Here is a 22,921-nt window from a genome sequence, read left to right as displayed (position 1 = left end):
TATGTCAGGTCTATTAATGATGAACACTGAAATGTAACAACTTCTGGTCACTGGCATATAATATCATACCCTTAAAATTAAATTAATCAAAGTACTCTATAAGAATTAAGGCTTTACCAAAAAAGTAATGTCTATTTGTTTGTTAGTAGCAATATTACAAGGTAATAAAAATTGAGAAACATTAATAAATAATAAAAACAAAATCAGGGCTTTATTTCCTTTTGTATTGAGAGACTGAGTAAAAAAGTAAAATCTTTTCCTAAACAAATAAATGTCATAATTGCATTTTATCTTTAAAGAACTTTGTTTTCTGCAGTGGTTTTTCATTCCAACTATATTTTGAGATTTGGCCTGACATTGGTTGCAAACCAGTCATGTGTTTTGTTTTGTGCTGTCTCATTTTAGAAAAGGGGATATATTGTAAAATATCAATTATGAAATGTAGTAGTTAGAACTTTCTGTTTTTTAAATCATCCAGAACTTAATAGGGCTTAGGAGATATAAATCTAAACATAGAACATGGATACCCATACCCTTGAGTTGTCATGTCTGTATTTAACAAAATAAAGTAAATTGTAAATTTTTCTAGAATAAATACACTTGATGAAAGCTTAATAATATGATAAAGGAAATGAGATACCTTGTTTTTCTGAGTACTTATAGAAATATAAATAAATGCACTTTTAGTCTCTAACAGAAATGTCAAGTTACTTTATAGAACATGTGTATATATATATCCAATAGCAGTTATGGTCAATGCCAAGAGTATCAGGATATATTCTGGGTGTGACAGCTTCTAAGTATTTGTCAACTTAAAACCCAATCCCCAATCATTTATATCAAATAACCAAATATTGCTAAACATGCTATACACATGATAAAATTTAAATGCCAATATAGTTTCTGTAAACTGAAAATAGCTTTTTCACTAATTATATGTAATTTAGTGGGATAGTAATGCATGTACTCAAAATGAAAAAAAACCAATCACAACATAAAACAGAGCCATGGAGTGTGAAAAAAATAATTACATTATGAACATGAAAATCTGTTTTAAGTATAATTTGTACCATCAGAGACATATGATATAAAACCATCTCTGGTAACATATATAGAACTATATACTGAAATATGTGTAATAATGAAGAATTAAAAAAAAAATACCATGTTGACCTAATATATAAATCCTAATCAAATGCAGGTACATGCAGCTTAACAATAATTGTTAGATAGAATGAACTGAGATTAAATTAACTGCAGATTGAACAATCATCTAATGAACAACTATTGAATGACCGCCCAAAGAAAACAAAATGGACGATATAACCGAAATATTCTATCTACAAAAGATTAAGTCAACACTAGTAGGAAACACTGATCAGATCGATACAAAAACGGTGATGATTGCAATATTGAATACTTTACTTCATCTTAACGAAAAAATCGAAGTAAACGAAACAGATGTAAAGAAAATAGAAGACATCAACACAAAAATGTTATCGGTAATAGCAAGAGTATCGGAACACGAAGAGCTGTTAAATGACATCCAAATCAACAGCAAAGTAGTAGAGGAAGGTGTAGAAAGTATAGGAAAAATAGTCAATACTGCGCTGAACCATTGTGACAGAAATACAGACTCGATTGAGAACATTGAAGAAAGAATCCTGGCTATAGAAACGGAGGCAAATCAGAACAAAAAGAAACAATCAAACAAATGCAAGACACGATCACGGATTTAAAATGCAGAAGCATGAAAAATAATTTAATCTTTTCCGGACTAGATTTCCAACAAAATGAAATATGTGATGCAAAAATTCAAAACTTCTTAGAAGAGGAACTAGGCATACACTACCGCGTATCATTTGGAAATGTTCACCGCTTCGGCAAACCAGGCCTAAATGGAGTCCGCCCTATAGTGACACGCTTTATTTATCGAAGAGAAATGGAACACGTCCTCAGCCGAACTTATAAGTTAAAAGGCAAAAAAATTGGTATTAGCGAACAGTTCCCACCAGAAATTGAAAATAAAATAAAAGATCTCTACCCAATTATGAAAAAGGCAAAAAGTGAGGGCAAAAAAGTTAATCTTGTCCGAGACAAGCTTTATATAAATGGAAAACCATACTATAACAGAACAGCCTCCAACGACCAAACAAAAAGAATATAGGGATGTTCTTCTGAGCAAAAACCCTCCTATAACAATTACTGGATCCCCGCCAATACCACCACGTCGATTTAAACGCTAGAGAAATGACTCTGCCGAAGATGAAAACGAGGAAATTACTTTGTCAACCCATATTTAGGATGAATCGAGAGAATCCTTGAATGAGGAAGTCCATATAGAAAATGAGCAGAACATTATAAATATACTGTGTATTAACTGTTGTGGTCTAAAATCAAGAATCAATTATCCCGAATTTAGTGAACTAATTTACAAAAATGATATTGCTTGCTTTGTAGAAACTAAAACTGATGATTTGGATGTCATTCGGCTTAAAGGGTATAAATTTCTTTTGAAAAAAAAGGAAAAAAGTAAGTAGAATAACGTCCGGGGGTATAGCTCTGTGTTTTAAAGATCACCATCATGAAAATATTGAGGTTATAAAAACTGATTGCAAATTTGTTTTGTGGTGTAAAATATCAAAAATTATATGTTCTAACCAAGATGTTATACTAGGTATTATCTATATACCACCGGAATACACATCATACTCTTCGTCAAGTGCTCTCGATGAAATTGAAAACGAATATTTAGATCTCTCAAGGAAATTTGAAAAAGTATTTTTTATCGGTGACTTTAACGCGCGAACAGCAGAAGACAGAGATTTTATTTATGTTAATGAAAATGATATATGTACTTATGATGAGGGTGTGACTGTAAACATGGTGTGTGAATTAGACGAAAAAAACTTGACCCGGAAAAGGAATAATAAAGACAAATGCAAAAACCGTTTTGGGAATCAGTTATTAGATTTCTGTAAAGGTAATAATCTTTTTATCATGAATGGCAGAACAACAAAAGATAGGGAAGGTAAATTAACATGTCGAAATGCTAGCGTAGTCGATTATTGCATCAGTAATGTATCTTTTTTACAAAATTTTTTAAACTTTGAAATTTTAGATTTTTCCAGTTTATATTCCGACGTTCATTCCCCTTTACTGCTTTCAATCAAGTGCTTAATTTTAGATAAGGAAACAACTGATGGCATTGATAATGGCAAAGATGAGAAAATAAAGAAATGGGACGCTTCAAAATCATTGCTTTTCCAAGAAAATATTGATACTGAAATGATAGCCATCTTAATGAAAGAAATTGAAGACACTAAGAACTTTTTATTTTCACTTTTTTCAAATGACTTAGAAGATTTTCTATGCCAAGAAAATGTGATTGGTCTACAAACAGTAAGCAAAGACATTGAAACAAAGTTAGATATTTATTTAAATTTATTTGCTATACTTTATGCTGATAACACGATCATACTTGCCGAAACGGCGACTGATCTCCAGGCCTCCTTAGATAAATTTAATACGTATTGTAACATATGGGGACTCAAGGTGAACGTTGAAAAAACAAAGATAGTAGTTTTTACCAAGGGAAGATTACAAAAGAATTTATTGTTTAAATACAACAACTCAAATATCGATATTGTTAAAGACTTTAATTATTTAGGGGTATATTTTTCAAGAACTGGGAGTTTTAAAACGGGCAAACTTCATTTGGCAGAAAAGGCTACTAACGCAATGTACAATGTCTTACGAAAAGGAACGAAACATAATCTTTCAAGACGGAGACCAAAAACATTCATATACAATAAAAAAAAAAATGGTTTTCATATACAATCAACCGCCTACATTATGTTTATGATAAAATTTGCATACACAAAGCATTTATCAACGTGGCTTTAGCAATATGTTGCACAATATGAATACATTAACTGTTTACATGACTATAAAACAGAGTGTTCTTCCCTGTCCATTAAAACTTCCCACAGGAGCAGATTCATCAATTAAGGAAAATTTTAAGACCAGGTAAGTGAGAAGTATTATTATAGAATCGATCAAAACATTAAAGTCGTGATATGAACAGTACAAAGGAAGTATACTTTAAACCACTGTAGACTTTGAGATATGTATACAATATTTATTCGATTTGTTTCCAACCATCGTATGTAATTTTTAAGAAATAAAATTCTATTTCCATTTTCGTTTTTTTTTCATTTGATGCTGCAATTGCTAATGTAACACTTATTTTAATGTAGTTTGCTTTTAAGTCTTTTGTTCCGTTTCATTGCAAATGATTCTTTAGATGCAGCTGATCGGTATACGTAAACAATGAATCTTACAAATTGATGAAAAAAAAAGAATATTGTCAATGGTCAACATTAATATGATGTGGTTCAAAGAAAACCTGTAGAGCATATTTAAATTATTAAATGTTATTTTACGACTTAAAGTCATATGAAACGAGTGAGTGGTGAAAAATAATGTTTATCCAATTCTTGAACCAATGCATGTATATATCATAAACTTAGTCCTCTGTGCACGATTTTATCATTATTTTCGCAAATATATCATATAATCGTCAATTTCTTTTCTCTTTGTTTGTTATGATTTAACATATGGCTGCTCATCAAATGCCGTGATTTGACGCCGAGTTTTACCGATTGTCACCTTATAGTAAACAAATCACAAAACGCATGGGTATTGAGCACGTGTTTAACATGTATAATCAGATATTTGTTTATTTTAATGACAGATGCATGCGTATTGCGATCACCGGATTTTTACGAGGAGGGTTACGCTCGGGTCACTATGCATACGGAAAATATGTCGGCGAATTGCTTCCTGGAAGCAAGCAATTAAAAATAAGTAAACTTCTTCTTAATCTGGACAAATTAAGGAATTTTCTTCAGAAAAGTATATGTACATAAGTTGTATTATGAAAACTATCCATTTAGTTATAAAAAAACAAATGCATATTTTTTTCAAATTTGAGGTTTCTTATGACTTTAAGGATGCTGGTTTCTCATTGTCACATAAAATGAGTATGTATTTATCAACTCACGTGTGCGATACAATCCCGATTTGCCGAATTCTGGCAGGCCGCAGGGAATTGTGAAACACGACATTATAACATATATAAGCTACGATATACAAAAATAAAATTGTAATAAACATGATAAATTAGTTATGATTCTTATTTTATTTAAATAAGATTTTTACGTTTTTTTCTTTAATACAATATACACCAAATTACAGCATTTGGGATTTACATGTATGCACATAGTACTGCCTCGTTTAACATGTTTAAAAGCTTAAGGCGATGTACAACAATGAATAGCGAAATGCGTAAATACAACATAAAATTATGTCGCCCCTGAAATGTTGTGATCATATAGAAAAGTGTTCGAGGACACTGTTTCATAATGAAATACTGTTAATGACAATATTTCATTTTGACATTATGAAATTATTTATAAAATTTTGTCACATCCATCGGATAAATACTTCAATATAAAATACGGTCAATTACAATATTTTACTTCGAAATTCTGTCATTCCAATTTTTCACTATTAAACACTAAAACGGAAAGGATCTTATCAATTGAGAAAATCAAAAGATTAACACATCAAACTAATGGAAAACAACTGTCATTTTCCCGACTTGATAAAAGCATCCCCTTATGTATAAAATGGTGGATTCAACCTCATTTTATAGCTAGCATTACATACACCAGTTTGCATTTTGCTTTTTACTGTTAATGTGTTTGGAATTCCTTATTTTAAATCATAGAGTTACGTTGGACATATTTGTGACAAAATTATACAACAATATAAAGGTCAAACAGCGTCTGTCAACAGACCACAATAGGACTCAAAGTGCAAACATATGGTGTGTGGAATTAAAATGTATAATAAAAAATTGTTTTCATTTCCAAGGTAGAACTCATGGTCTCAATCAATGTACATATTTTGTTTTACATAACAATATTTCAATTTGGTGATAATGTGCAGAAATGATTTTATTGCAAAAGAAAAATAACTTCCTACGTCCGAAACGTCTGTCTGGATTTACCTTTATCTGGAACGCTCAAAGTTGAATAGTTGACATTTCTTCACATTCGTTACGCTGTTTGATATCTGGGTATAGTCGATAGTTTAATTTTGTTTTGGTTTTGTGGATTTTTTAAAATTAATCTTTGAGTTTTTTGTTGATGAGTGTTTTACTGAATAAGATGCATGTGTGTTTAACCATTTATAGCTAGCTAAACCTCTCACTTGTATGACAGTCGCATTAAATTCTATTATATTTACAACGATGCGTGAACAAAACAGACATAATAGGTAAAATTGTCAAAATATGGGTAGAGCAGTCATCACCGTGTCACAATCTCAATCAGAATTTTTTGTAATTTAAGAGCAAGCAGCAACTACTCGGACTTTGTAAAACGTCACCAGTGTCTGAACAGAAAGTTAATTAAAACAGGGGTATGTCAAAGAAAGTATCGTCCTTTTTCTAAAATAGTTCATCTGAAGGAACCAAGACCTTGTTGTTAGATATTCCGTATCAACTTCACAAATAATACACGATGGTCTTGAAGAATAGATTCTGGGTACTGACGTTGTTTATCATCTTAATAACGCGTTATACTATTCTTTTATTTGTCGTTATGATTATTACTTTTAGTTATTGTTTTATAATTATTGAATCCTTGTCTTTCATTTTTGATTTTGATATTATGTTTTTTTTCAGTATGCCTAAATGTGTTTCTTGGTTACATGTGACAAGGCTCTGTACTTAAACATCCCGTCATTGTGTTATTGTTCTATGATAATTTCTGTATTCTTGATAAGTTTTACCTTTGAATAAATATACTGTATGAAAATCTATCACATCATTCAACACGCAGAATAGAAATTCCCTCGGTCACACCATGGACGGAGCACGATTTGGTTCAATTTATTGCAATGGAGGGATAGGTAATTCGTGAATCTGAACATTTACATGCTACAAGCCTTATCATTATAAAAAATATTTTGATATGAACCTCTGGAACAGAACTTCACATTAGATTTCAATTCGTGTTGACTATTAATTGTATCAACTTCTAGATTCCAAATCATAAAACCGGTTCTACGATTTTGTAAAATTATTGCATTGGTTGAAAAATTTTCCATTATTTTCCAAGTACTTGAAACAGTAGAAAGCTAATGAATCGTGTTATGGTGGGACTATTGAATGAATTTGACAATTAAAAATAGCGCATGGAGATATGCTTGATAAATTGACATTTCGAGGTCTGATAATTCTTTTTTATTTGCACTTTGGCGATGGGAAATCGTGTTCCTGGGTCCAGTCTCTTTCCCTCTGTGATTTGTGATTGACTTCATTTCTGGCTTTTTGAATGTAGAATATATTTAATTAGTATGTGAAATATTTAATCATTTAATGTTTCGTTTTTTTCTGTACATTTTAAAGGGGAGGAAATCTTGAATAAAATCAAGCGCACCATTTAGTAAGTATCAACAACTGGAGGAAGATGAATCCTCTGTATTCGGCGGTCTTGATGTTTTTCACTACACCCTTGTCGGCCATTGGATATCCATTTGTCATGTTGGCCTTCTCCCGCCAAAGCTTTATCTTTAGTGACCGGGTTCTCCGGATGTTGTTTGAGACACACAGTGCTCTATAAGTGTTTTAAGATGTAGCATCAGATGGTTCAACCTCCAATGGAATCTATTTTATGATAAATAAACAATGATTGTTTTATATGGTTTATCTTGAATCTTTTATACAATAATTAATCAAAGATTTCAAATATTTAAAAAAAAAAAATAACGAATGTAAGAAGTGTTGGTCACAAGTTTCGTATTCTAATGCAACCAATACAAGGGCAGTTACAGAAAATTTCTGACCACAAACACTTCATGATGGTGATTGCGCAATCATTTGTGTCCTGGCATTTATCAATATCACAAGAACCATAACTCCTGAACAGTTTAAGTGACAATCATCAATTTTTAATTTGACCTCCATTTAGTCATCGGTAACAACATATTAGAAATATAAAACATTCTTGCTTTCCTCTAAAATTCCAATTGTGACGTCATGAAAAGGAGATAATGCCCGATGAAGTCACATAGAAAGAACTCATCTTTTTGCAGATCAATTAAACAGAAGGATTCAGTTAGAACGCATCTCATGTGAAATTCATCGCAGATTTTACTGCCTCGTGTTTTAAATTTGAAAATCAACCTGTCTACGAGTGGATAAACATCGTATTACACACGATGATATGGCGTAGTCTATATTTATCTTTTAATGTATTTAGGTTTCATTTTGTTGTTCCATTACATATTTGAACAAGTAACATGTATGCGTAATAAACCGTAGAAAATGCCTAGTTTTAAAGTCAAAATCTTGTAGACACTTTTAGTCCAAAGTGTTCGATTCGTAGTACTGATGAAATGCGTGAGAACAGGATCTCCCTTGTTCATTACCAGGATATTTAGTAAATATTGATAAAGCTTTCTACGTAAAACGTTTTGCTCTGGACCAGAACTTTCTCATCATCTTTTGACGTTAACATGCTATATGCTCTCCCTTTTTCAACGGCTCACAATTATGATGAGAAGCCTGTTATGCCTCTGGCATGTATTTATTTTTCATTATGTTCCATTACAATTTTGAATTAAAGTTACATGTATGCGTAATAGTGCGGTGACGGAACAGGAAAAAGTCGAACATTAAGAGAGTTTAATTTCACTTAATAGTATACGGCTTAAAATTAGCACAGTCCTAGAAAAATGATTTTACTTGAATTCAAGATAGGTCGTCAAAAAGTCGTATGGTGTAGTTTTTTTTATTTTAAATTTGACTTGAAATGTAGATCATTAGTGGCATGCAAATCGGCTTGTTATTCAAAGGCTGCCCTCAAATATCTTTTTTTTTTTGTTTTTTTTCAAACATCATACATAATTTTCTATACATTTAACGAAAACGATAATCCTTAGGAGCATTTTGATGACAAATTACGAAGGTAAAAATTTCTGAAAACGGGTACATTTTTTTGTTTCACCAGATTCCAACATCATACAATAACGCACTGATGAATGGATTATATCGTAACTACTATAAAGTAATAAAACTGCAATTTAAATCAAGTTAATAAAGGATTTCGCCATATGTGAAGCGTAATCACTCAGCTGATTTGTTTTATTTTTATTTATTATGAGCCGATCAGTAATATTCGCTAGTTTAAGGGGTGGGAATTAACGGCTGATTTCTTTCTATTCATTGAATCAAAATTGAAATAAGACGAGATAAAAGTAAAAAACAGCTGATGAATAATTTGATTGCAAACGTACGACGCGTTGTCAGCGTTTGATCGGTAGCGACAAACTCGTTAATAAGGGAGACATCTTTCATATAAAAAAATATAAAAATGAAATAGCCTTTTATCGGAAAATTGATATGTGATTGACTGATATTATCATTTACTGTCCTACAGTCATTCAGGAAAATCTGAAATTACAACTGTTGATGTATGATGTTTTACAAAATTATGATTTTCGTCTACAAAAACAATCGTAAATTATGTATGACCATGAAGACTTTTTAACCTTACTGTTTTGATTTTGTTTATTTGATTTTTCTTTTCCGTCGCAACCCAACACAATGAAAGTATTTTTATACAGATATATACATGTTAGGTTCTCTGTAATAGATCCATTTTTGTTTTTGTAAAATTAGCCAATGTATTTGAAAAAGCAAAATTAGTCTAGAAAATATACGAATTTGAAAAAATAAATGCTTTTGAAAGGTATGGGTAAGACACCTATGATCTATTACGCAGTTGTTAGTTGTTTTGCACACTATGTAAATTTGCAGTTCGTTTTTTCTCAATGAAATTAATTGTGGTTAAAAATCACTAATTTTGAGAACTGGAAACTCCAAAATAACTCGTTGGGTCAATAATCTTTTCTTTTCTTTTTTTTAATTTTTTTTTAAATAAAAGGGAATGTTGGACGACAGTTAAACAAAGCTTGAGTGAAAAATAGATAAATTTTACATTTGAGAAGTATTTTTTTGTGCTATGATGTCATAGTAACAAAAATTGTCTTTTGTAACATTTGAAAAGAAAAACTGTGGTAAAAGTTAAGATTTCGGACAAAAATCCCAAATTTAGGGAAACATCTTTCTGTGGTAGGGGTTAAACTAAAATTGAAATTTAGGTATTAAATTTTTTTTGTGCTTACTTTTAATATCTTTTTGTAATAGGATTTCAATGAACATTCACCCATATAACCTATTATGTTATATTGGATTTAGTTTCACTGAATCAAATTATCCGTTGGCCACAATTTTTGAATATGTTTTATGCCAAAAAAAAAAAGCATAATCAGCTCTTAGTTGAGAGAAAATTGATATTTACTTCGAACATATCCTACGTTTTTCCTTTGTGTTTTCAGAGCATAAAACCCTATTAAATGTATTGTTTGGTTTCTATTGGTATTAACTACTTGTTAAGGTTACGAATTTAACACTTTAATGACATATTTGGATATCTGTCGGTATAACTATTTATTTTGTTATCAATAACTTTCTTCCCAACTAAATATTGTTGCTACACCCATATAGACATTCATGGTCCTACATTCTATCGATAGCTACATTTTGGCATTGCACAAGCTCATGGTTTTATCATTTTTTAGCTCACCTGGCCCGATAATATTTACACTGAATTCATTGGATGTTTGATGTGTACAATCAAGGTCAAAGTTATTTAAATGAGGCTGAATATGTTTGAATACAAAATGATTTTAGGTTGCTTAGCCAATTTCTTCATATGTGATTGCAGCTTAACTTGGATATATGATTACATTTAATGAGAGGAAATCTCTTTTTATTTGGGTGTCACTTCATCCAAGGTCAGGATAAAACTATGACATCAGGTCATTATAAGTTTTTGTTCTTTATATTGGGGCGTGGGGAATGTGAGCTATAAAACCAGGTTCAATCCACCATTTTCTACATAAGAAAATGCCTGTACCAAGTCAGGAATATGACAGTTGTTATCCATTCGTTTGATGTGTTTGTGCTTTTGATTTTGCCATTTGATTAGGGACTTTCTGTTTTAAATTTTCCTCTGAGTTCAGTATTTTTGTGATTTAACGTTTTGCTCACTAAAGGGAATTTAATATTTAAATAGTATATTATTCAAGATCATATTTACCTTGAGTTAAGTTTTTACGTTTTTATTATTCGTACATAAAAAATAATTGAGCTAAAACTTTTATCAGTTGGAGGTAAACAAATTAAAAAAGCAAAACAAAATTGCTTTAAATAAGAAAATGTTTTAAAGATACTAATAAAATAACGAAAACAATATTTTTTTTCAGGATGCTGGCTCTTCAATTTTTTTTAAAAGTTTTGGTCATCATTTTGACCATCCATGCTGAGTTAATATTAGCAGGTAGGTAATTGAACTCTTTATAGTTATAAGGATATATATTGATTACGGCAAATATGGTAAATTCCGAAATTATTGCTATATTTTTTTTCAATGCGAATGTTTTGACTGGGTGAGTATCGCATTAAAAAAACTCGCAAATGATACTAGAAACATTTATCTGTATGCTGCTTTTCCAGAAATCGTAATAATTATTACGAATGTGAAATCAGCGGTCGGTTCGTTATTCGATATTTAATATCCAACTGTTATCGTAAATTCTCGTTGTCCTCAAATATAAACCCTTTTATAAATCGAATATTTCTCTTTATGAACTATAGGTATTTATCAATAAAATATAATCAAAGATGTACATTTAAAAGATGATGTTTCAAGAACAAAAAAAAAAACCGGCCACTTTAGTAAAATTTATAGATAGAAATAGAAACAAGTATGGGAAGCCAAAAAATAATATTTTCGATTGACTATATGATAATAAGAGGACCAAGGGGTTGGCTATATCTTCCTGATCTCTCAATCTTCATAATATTATACATATAGTTAGTCAATATATATATATATATAACTCGTCTAAACATCAACCCAACAATGTTAGATCTGTAAATTTGCTTTCGCAAATTTTTGGTTCTTCCCTCACCGGGATTCGAACTCATGCTACTGTGATATCGTGACACCAAATCGCCTGCACTGCAGCCGTCCCGCTAGACCACACGACCACCTGGGCTCTCAAAAAAAAGAGCTTTCGGTGGGCATGTGTTACCTTTCCACGCCAGTTTTAATCTAGCGGCGTACTACAGTACATGATATATAAGGCATGAAGATGTTATTGTTACAGATCAGCTAAATTATCTATAGTAAAGGATCCTACAAATTAATGTAAGATACAGTCACAGAAAATAATTATATATATATATATATATAAATGACATCAAAAGGAATTTGGGTAAACTTTTCGTCATCTATGTTTATGGAGGGCTGAAAGTGACAGTTTGATATTCAAAATTTATAGTGAAAAACCTACCGGAGACCGCTGAAAAAAACAGTGAGACCCCCTGATCTTTCAATATCCACAAAATTTTACAATCTTGTAGACTTTGTATATATACAGATGCTATCAAAAGGATTTCCTATGAAAATGTCATCTTCGATATGTACGGACGACTTAATGTGTCACTTTTACAAACAAAATCGTCCAAATTCAGTCGAAAGGGAACAGGGCGTAGGCTAGATCTTCCTGATTTCTCAATCTCAATAATATTATACAGATATTTATTTAATATATAGATATAAATGACATCAAAAGGAATTTGGGTAAACTTTTCGTCTTCTATGTTTATGGAGGGCTCAAAGTACCAGTTAGATATTCAAAATTTATAGTGAAATCCTATCGGCGACCGCTGAAAAAACAGTTAGACCCCCTGGTCTTTCAATATCCACAAATTTTACAATCTTGTAGACTTTTTATACATACAGATGCTATCAAACGGATTTCCTATGAAAATGTCATCTTCGACATGTACGGACGACTTAATTTGTCACTTGACCAGGGGGTCTCACTGTTGTTTCAGCGGTCGCCGATAGGATTTCACTATAAATTTTGAATATCTAACTGGTACTTTGAGCCCTTCATAAACATAAAAGACGAAAAGTTTACCCAAATTCCTATTGATGTCATTTATATCTATATATTAAATAACTACCTGCATAATATTATGAAGATTGAGAGATCAGGAAGGTCTAGCCATCGCCCTGTGCACTTTAACCTGAATTTCAGCAGATTTTTAGCTGACAAGTGACAAGTGACAATTTAAACCCTCCATAGATATCGAAGATAACATTATTCGGGAAAATTCTTTTGATAAGATCTGTATACATACATAGTCTAAAAAATCATTCAATTTTATGGACATTAAAAGATCAGGTGAGTCTCGTCGTCATTTAAGCGATCTCCGGTAGGTTGTCACTATATATTTTGAATATCAAACTGGCACTTTGACAAAATGTTTGAGGCCTCCGTAAACATAGAAGACAAGAAGTTGACCCAAATTCCTTTTAGTCATTTGCATTGTATCTGTATATTAACTAACTATCTGCATAATATTATGAAGATTGAGAGATCAGGGAGATCTAGTCATCGCCCTGTTGCCTTTGACCTGAATTTTAGACGATTTTTAGCTGAAAAGTGACGATATCTTTTTTTTTTTGGCTTTCCATAATTATTTCTATTTCTATTTTTAGATTTTACTAGAGTGATCGTTTGTTTTTGTTTCAAGAAATATAATGATAATGTATAGAAGTACTTTATTAATTGTATTTTATAGATACATTTGTAAAAATATATGTGTCATAAAGACAAATGTGCCATTTAAATAAAGGTTTATATTTGAAGACAACGATAATTTACGACAGCTAGCTTGAAGGGGTCATAAAACGATTTCACACATCATTTTATTCCTTTCAACTACGAATATCGTGCTTTTAATGTTATAGAGTATTTGAATTTTTATTATTTTCCACTAAGAAATTGGACTGTCGAAAAACTAATAACGAACCGGCCGCTAATTTCACATCCATATAATTATTCTCAAATTTAGTTTTTGTGTCAAAATCGTAATTAAAGTACTCGCAATAATTTTTGAATTTACAACTGTATACCATAGATTTTTCTTATATTTTCCAAGATACTAAAAGTGAATTGCTATATAAAAAACGATATTTTTGTCATGAAGTGGAAAAGATTTAGAAAAAAGGTTATTTTGATTCCAACAACATGAACAAATACACTGTCATAATAGCTTATGAATCTCCTACAAAATTTACAACTGAACACGCCGAACGAGGAACCTTTAGCAAGCCACCATTTAACCAACGTTATCTCTTTAGTCGAAAATGTTCAAAAAGTTAAAATGATAGGTCAGAAAGAGCCCAAAAAACCAAAAAGGACATGCATTGCAAATAAAAATTCAGACAAACAACAGCCTACATTTCACTATATAGAATACCAGGCCATAGACAACACGAACCCTAACAAACACTGGGGGTAATCTCGGGTGCTTTAGGAGGGTACGCAGATCCTGTGTCACCCGTTGTGTTGTTCATGGTCAGTACAAATTTGGTAGTATCAGAGTAGGTAAAACATAACAGTAACAGAACATATTGTAATTAACTTTGGTAGGAAAAGGGGGACCATCGTTGACTGTTTATAGCATGTTCTTTAACAAATCAGTATATCTGACTTGTAAAATGTTTTCCACATTATTTACAATTTAATCTATTCACTTTAAGCATATAACTAAATTTTCAGGAATTTCTAACAAGTGCCTGGCATGTATTTGTAAAGTAAGTATGTATACCAGGCTTCGATTCTTTTTTTTTTAACGTATTCGGTGACGGACATGCCAAAAAGAGACTGGACATTCAATCAATAAACATTATGTTAAATCACAATAATTATGATATGCTGTATGTTAAATCTCATTTCATTGGTGGATGTCATGGCAACCAAACAGTTTGTATGTGCATTACCAAGCCCAGGATGTCACTAGTGTTAGTGCCTACACATGCGCAATAGGTATGCAAGCATCGAGGAAATAATTGATCGGAACATAATTTTGAAAGGATATATTCAGTAAAAAATATCTCATTGGCTTCAATGCAAACCTATTACTGCAATTAAATTTACTCCTGGTTTATCTTTAGAAATCAGAAGCTTTCATATATTATTCATTCAGTACAAATATATACCCATCTTTCGCAACAATCAAAACATATGGTCATGAGGCATTTATGGGCCTTTTACACGGCCTTGTTTATAAACATTGTAGATGCGCACTAAATTTCTACACTGAACTTCATTACTTTTCAACCCTGTAGTAAATAAAGTTTTAGTATACAAATGAGTAGATGTTTTATGATTGCCAATGACACAAATATCCACCAAAGTGAAAATGAAGTGGTAGTAAGCAATTACAGTCCACCGTACGGCCTTCAACAATGAGAACAACCCATATTGTACAGTCGGCTATAAAAGGCCCAACACAAGCTTATTCCAGCAGTCTTCACCAGGTTTACCTTTTTACTGTTACTATATATTAACTAAATTAAAAGTGCCTTTTGCTTTTTATGCAACTACTGGTAAAGAGATTTTGAAATTGGTTTTAGCTAAGCCAAGGACAGAAATACAAATCTCAGAATCAATACTGTACTTCGTTTGCCAATCTAAAACTAACGGATCATTACATGTATATAGTTCATTATAATTTTTAATATCTAATTAATTCTTGTATTTCTTATTATTATGCATTGTGTTGTTCACAACAATATTTAATTTAAGGTAGAATCAGGATGTAAAAGGAACATAGGATGCCGTTTGGATGGCGGATCATATTCCTGTGGACCCTTTCAGATAAAAAACGTGTACTGGAAAGACTGTTATCGACCGGGCAGGGGTATGTGTATACCAAAGCTTATGAAACCAGTAGTACAATACATTTAAGCTGTGACATTTGGTTAGTCTTCCATCTTCAACCAAACAATTCTAGCTGAGGACGAGATAATGTTTCTTCCCACTTCTCATGAATTGATATATAGGTTATAACTTTGGTTTACACTAAAATGCGGAAAATTTATCTTTTCGTTATGTTTTTTTTTTAATATGAGAACTATTTTGGCAATTGAAATTTGAAGAAAAAAATGGACGTAGTATTAATTGACATAAGTTTAGATCACAAAAATTCCTCTGCTGTATGTTAAATCTTATTTCATTGGGCGACGTCATGGCAACCAAATAGTTTATACGTGAATTAACCCATTCCATGATGTTTCGAGTGTGAAATCATATCACTAGCGAAATAGTTTTGGATGTACAAATGTACAGTGAACTTCATTTGAATTGTAAAAAATGAGTATTGTTTTGAGAATAGCTACCCTTGATTTTTTTCGGATATCAATATAAGAGCAGTCTTCAGATGCTTCTGTTTCCTTTTCAGTACTACAAGGAACAAAAGCAGACATATATCGTTTCTTTCCATACACGTAACTATTGGTCTTTTTTGTGTATATACTCATATGAAAACAAACTGAACATAAGTCATCGAGGGTAATATATGCGTCTGCGCGCCAAGTAGCCAGTGCTTCTATATTGGTTATATTTAAATGGTTAATTTTCATGTAATAATACTTAAACCAAGGCTGCAACTGGATGTTTGACTATTCTGAATATGTCATTGTACCTTTTGTAGACCCAAACGTTTAACTGAATTTTGTATTCTGAACTTTGGACACGAACTTACCTGATTAAAGATGGATGGGACTTCTGCATTTCGGTAATCTGTTGTTTTAAAAGTAATATTCTCTACACAATATTCTTTATATATTTTGCCCATGGTTCTCTGTTCGTTATTTTTCCGGCCCGTTTTTACTATAAAGGTAGGCCCATTATTCTCTATTCAGTATACCACATCTAGACCCTGTACAACTATATTACTATCAAATTTTCTTATTTATAATGGAACTGAATTTGTATTTAACTTTTACAGGTTATAGACAGTGTGCGAACAACTACTATTGTGCAAAGAGATGTACAAAGACTTATATGAGACGTTACGGGGGTAGAAGATGTGGAACGACTTGTGAAGATTACGCACGCATGCATAATGGAGGTCCTACTGGTTGTAGGAAAAGTTCCACTAGATCGTACTGGAGAAAAATCAGGGCGGCAGGCTGCAGAAGAAATAGCTAAATGAACAATCATGTAAAAACAGGCGTGATGCAATCGGTTAATCTCTCACGCTTTTCATGCTTGATTTAATATTCTAGAAATATAGCAATACATGTTTATTTAAATAATTTTCTTATGAATTCTTTAAGATTGTTTTCCTTTTTCTCTTTCAAAAATTATTTAACGATGTTTGTCTTAAGTCAATTTATTAAATGTGGATGACTATTCTCATTAATTTACAAACAAGCCACCTGTGTACACCAATTTAACTCCATTGTATAAACAAGTAGTGAGATGTGTTAGAATTGACAATGAGACAACCTATTACTAGAAGCCAAAGAACGTGGATGTAAGCAACTATTGGTCATCGTATGATATTAAACATTACAAACAACCCAAAACATGACGTTCTTGTTATGACAAAATGTGACAAAACCAGCGACGTATTTTATACTTAAACAATATACTAACAACAACTATGGCAGAGAGCAACAGACAACAAAAAACAAGTTTCTGACCTGGGACAGGCACATAATGTGGCGAGATTTAACATTTTTCGGTCTTATTGGCAATTGAACCACATCTTTTTATTCTACATACAAAATAAATCTTGTCTGCCAAAACTAACATATCAATCAGTACATATTCAACGGATTTAGTTAAAGACGGCATAAATAGTATGAGAAAAGTAAAAATAAATGTATTACCTTCAGCAATGCCAAAATAGGTATGAACAAGCTGTAGATCAATCAGTGTTCATTACTATATATCAATATATATTTACGTATGCATTTAATTATTACAAACACAAACAATGTAAGTACCAATAGTGACAATTTTCACTGAACTAGTACACATTTTTAATTAGGGGCCAGCTGAGACCCGCCTCCAGGTGAGGGATTTTCTCGCTGTGTTGAAGACCCATTGGTGGCCTTCTGCTGTTTTCTGCTCTTTGGTCTGGTTGTTGTCTCTTTGGCCTATTCCTTATTTCCATTCTTAATTTTAGTATTCTACTCATCATTTCAGTATTCAGTGAATCTTTATTGTCATGATTTACAACATGCCTTTCATTCAATTCTCCATTGATACATGTACACATTTTCATTTAAGAAACAACGATTCCAACTCCTTCCGGAACAATTTAACTTAGACTGATTTCGCGATACGTTTTATGTCCAGTTTGTCAATATAGTTCTTCAGGTTCTTATACATGTTTTGCTTTCCAAAAGTTGGGTTTTGGTGTTATGAAAATATATCGAGAAGAGCTCTTCGGACACACAACACGTATTGAGTATTATCATTTTTATTTTCAAAGATCTTTGTATATTGTTAAATCGAAAACCTTTAGGAATATATTTGTTAAAAAAACAACAGACATACACGAATCGTATCTAAATATGTAGACTATATAAATAACAACACCGAAGAAATAAGAGATATACCGCTTGTCATAAAGTTTTTACAATTACAGCTAATCTTCGATTCAAATTTGTAATTAAAAGATATAATTTAGTCACATGATCATACTTTTCGCTGATGACTTTTGATTTCGTTACGCTAAATCCGTTGAATTTGTTCCGAAGTATATTTAATCATATTGATGAGTCAAGCCTTTGTAAAACAAAGTTTGAAAACAATACTTTAACAATTTAATACGTCTTAACCCTTCAACAGATTTTATACTTTTTCCTAAATTGTGTTGTTACACAACTGTCCCTGGTTAGCGGAGTACTGGGTACCCGCAGACATGCTTTACTCTTCCACATTCTGTGTGGGCCTTTTCTGGGTCAGGAACACTCCACAGTTAGAAAATTAAATTAAAAATGAGCCACAAAATGTTTTATCATCTCCTATTTCTGGATTTCTAATACATTAACCTTACTGTTTGTGTAGTACATGTGCATGTTTGTAATCAATATATTTTTATAGATTTGATTTTCAAAAGTGAAAAGGGTGAAAATTCATTCCTTTTATGTGTATCTATGGCTACATTCTGCTTTTATTTACCATAAAATATTGCAAATAGGGGGGTGAACATGTCACATATACCCCCAAAATTTGGATCAAACTAGAATTTCAATGACTTTGAGTGATATCTTTTTAGAAGCTGTTGACATTCATCTTCCAAATGATCAAATAAAAAATGGGTGTCTTTAACCTCATTTTTTCGTACAATCCAATCACAAAGTTCTTGCGATAAAAAGTTGGAAAAAAACATTACAATAATTGCCGGACCAATGTATGGTACGGACATTCAAATAAGGACTGTCATACAGAAAACAGCCTATATTACATACATTACATAACCTTCATGTTCATATAAAACCAATACAAAGACTATTTTAATACTCAGCTATCCAAAAATACATTTTATTGCACACTAGCTCTCATATTTGAAAAATCCACAGGGGCCAAAATGCGAAACTACACACCTAACTGAGGAGTGCTACCTAAGCTTAAGGTCACAACCCGCTTGGACTACATTTCCGTTCGGATTTCTCGGAATTTATCAATAACAACATAGCAACATATAAACAAACTCGCGAAATATTTAAAATTTAACTGTCGAGAGTGAAGAATTATCAAACATGTATTAACATATATTAACAACATTAACTGGTGGAATCTGTTTATGAAATGATATGTTGTGACAAAACACACATATAAAATCTATATTTCTTTTACATTCTGTAAAAATAAGTGTACTTTCTATATGGTTTTCTCTTTTTTGTGACGTCACAATAGATAAATTAAAAAAATTTACTTGTATTATTGAATTTTCACCAATAAAAAAATGAGTTTACACACCATATTGACAAATAATCTACACACTTTAGACTGTAGAGATATTTTTACAATACAACAATTGAAATCAAATTTCATTTTATTTATTACATGAATGAGACTGTTAAACTGTTAACATGATTGAAGCCCTGTTATAAATATAACAGTTATCACATTTAAAAAAACAAAAATATGTTCTCAGCTAAACAGAAGCAGGATTTCATAAGTCTGTTAACTTTTTAATTTCAAAAACAATCAGTTAAAAATATCAACACAAAGGTGAAGGTAATGAATAAAACAATTATTGTATGTGCCATGTCTAGAACATATATTTGTTTCAGATTTTTAATTGTTTTTGTTCATACATGTATAATAGGGATAATGCAAAGTAAAGAAGACGATGAAAATGATGAAAGTGCAAATGACTCAGGCAATAGACGCCTAACAAACCGTTCTGCAAGAAGATTTATGCTACAAAAACTTGACGACGCAGGATTTGAGCATAATCATATTAAACAGGTTGATACTAAATATATATATATATATGTCTATGATACGATATGCTACATGTACATTGTACTTAGAACTGCAAATTTGGTGATGTACAATGTAGAGCGTGTTAAAAAACTTTGTGCGGCGTTGACATTGTATGAGAGGTTTTAAAACACTTTCTGAATGATTTTTATATGACAAAACACAAATCAAACCTGAACATCTAAGTTTTTCAAGTGCAGAACCTTTAATAGTTGTCCTTTACTTATTATCTTTTCATTTCTTTCAGATATCTGGACACAAACACATCCAGAGTATTTCCACCTCTTCAAAACTAAATTCAAAGAAACATCATGAAATTTCGAGGACCATCTTGGCGGATAAAAATGAAAATATGTAACCGTCACAAACTACAAGAACGGTCACAATTAACAATAACCCGGTTAGGCAGACCGAATTTCAAAATGTACAGAAAACAGCGGTCTCAGAAAATCGAGTTTCTTTTGGAAATTTAACGGGCGCGCCAACGGGTCTAAGTTGTCTTTTTGGAGGACCAATCTATGGAGAGACATTTAACATTTACATGTCAAACTTACCGTCGATGTCACCATCGCCTCAAACAACCAAAACGTCGTCATTACGCTATAGAGAGTGACAGTTCTCAGAAATAATAACTCAGTTTGAATTTGTCAATTCTGCCTTGAACATGTGTCGATGTGATTTTGAAATTTACAACTTGTGAACTGTACTACGCAAAAAATAGGTCTAGCTAGAGATATGATTGTAACGTTATCTACTATCATAAATATGCATTTTTGTTTCAACTTATAAAAGTTTCTTGTTTAAAAATGTTCTTTTTTTACATAAATAAGGCCGTTAGTTTTCTCGTTTGAATAGTTTAACATTGTCTTATCGGGGCCTTTTATAGCTGACTAGGCGGTATGGGCTTTGCTCATTGTTGAAGGCCGTATGGTGACCTATAGTTGTTAATGTTTGTGTCATTTTGGTCTTTTGTGGATAGTTGTCTCATTGGATATCATACCACATCTTCTTTTTTATATTTGTTATATACTAATACTCATTTATTCCTAAAATGCCTAAATGATGTGTTTGCGTATCAATTTCGTTAATGTATGACGTAGAAATCAGGAATGTGAGGCCCTTAAAGGAAAATTTGTTTCTCAAATTGGATTTTTTTTTAAATCATTAGAGAAACACATATTACATTGTTACACGTGGATTATCGGATTTATCCAATCTCGATAGTTAAATTATCGAAACTATCTCGATTGGATAAATCTGATAATCCACTGGTACCAATGTAAGAATCTATATATATATATATATATATATATAAATGTCTAAGAATATAACTTAAACACGCTAATTAATACATTAAAAAGTTCTATTAGATTTGTATATGGCCTTCCAAATACCGTTTCGATCCCTACCATCACTGAAGAGACATATATTGTCAAAATCTAGATCTTGTGTACAAAAAAAAAAATATTGACACCTTATTTTTGTGGCATAACATCTGGGCCACAAGTTTATTGTTTTCTGTTTAGTATTAAATTTATATTAAGATCCGTTTTGTTACATCTCGTGATCAATTTTATTTGGCAATAATTTTAGATCTTATTGGTCTAAAAATTTTAACTATTTCATACTCCTTTGAAATATTTTTTTTGAATTTTGATGGTATTTTAGCACTGATAATGATATGCTGGTTATCGGGGACAAAGGGTCGATGTGCTTTGCGTAATGTCTATATCGAACTGTGGCTAGGGTTAAGATTGCGTGTGAGTAATTTTTATTTGGACTAGGGGTGGCAAATGTGCGTTTTTTTGCTATCCCTATCTATAGAATTATCAGACATACCTCTTGTGGAGAAATCAGAATTGAACGGCCGTTATGTTTTCTATGGTCAGCGTATTAACAAAAAAGTGATTTTCTACATTTATAACATTTTTCGTATTTGCCATAATATAAACTGTATTAATTTTACTATTCCTAGACGCCCAAAATACTTCAATCATTAATTCTAAATCTGTTTTGTAAAGAATAATTTCAATAATCGTGGACATTGCTACCCACAGACTATTCAAACCCGTTACTACAACTTCCTAAAATGAGCACAAACGTAATTTTCCTTAAAGTAGAAAAAAAGAAGAAGGTATATATGCTATTAATATTAGCAATATTTTCAACAAGAAAAAAAAAACTATACCTGGTTTCTGAAAAAATGCAGCTTCACTCCTAATTCCCTTAACTTACACCAAGTCTATTACAATTAAGATTTTGAACCATAAGAGTGTGTAGAGGCCTAAAACGTCAAAGATGTAAAATCAAGACCTCATGATTGTTTATTTGCATCGTCAAAATATATCCAACAAAACTACTTGTATAAAATGTACACAAAATACAATGCTACAAATTCATATTTACAGTT

The 22,921-nt window shown here is 31.6% G+C and overlaps 2 protein-coding genes across 2 annotated transcripts; both read left to right on the top strand.

Moving 5' to 3' along the window:
* The first annotated feature begins 1,750 nt into the window (after nucleotides 1–1,750).
* Nucleotides 1,751–2,167, top strand: LOC139500450 (uncharacterized). Its single transcript, XM_071289188.1, has one exon. It carries the CDS (start codon nucleotides 1,751–1,753, stop codon nucleotides 2,165–2,167), a length of 417 nt encoding a protein of 138 aa, XP_071145289.1.
* A 1,744-nt stretch (nucleotides 2,168–3,911) lies between these two features.
* On the top strand, nucleotides 3,912–17,420 carry LOC139502254 (lysozyme-like). The gene is made up of 5 exons (XM_071291687.1): nucleotides 3,912–4,029; nucleotides 11,404–11,477; nucleotides 14,779–14,813; nucleotides 15,808–15,922; nucleotides 17,012–17,420. Exons 1-5 carry the CDS (start codon nucleotides 3,923–3,925, stop codon nucleotides 17,212–17,214), a joined length of 534 nt encoding a protein of 177 aa, XP_071147788.1. The 5' UTR covers nucleotides 3,912–3,922; the 3' UTR covers nucleotides 17,215–17,420.
* The last annotated feature ends 5,501 nt before the right edge of the window (nucleotides 17,421–22,921 follow it).

The sequence above is a fragment of the Mytilus edulis genome, chromosome 13 (assembly GCF_963676685.1).
Source record: "Mytilus edulis chromosome 13, xbMytEdul2.2, whole genome shotgun sequence".
In the NCBI taxonomy this organism is placed as follows: domain Eukaryota; kingdom Metazoa; phylum Mollusca; class Bivalvia; order Mytilida; family Mytilidae; genus Mytilus; species Mytilus edulis.
The sequence above is the reverse complement of the archived record's forward strand: the minus strand, read 5'-3'. Positions and strand labels throughout refer to the sequence as shown.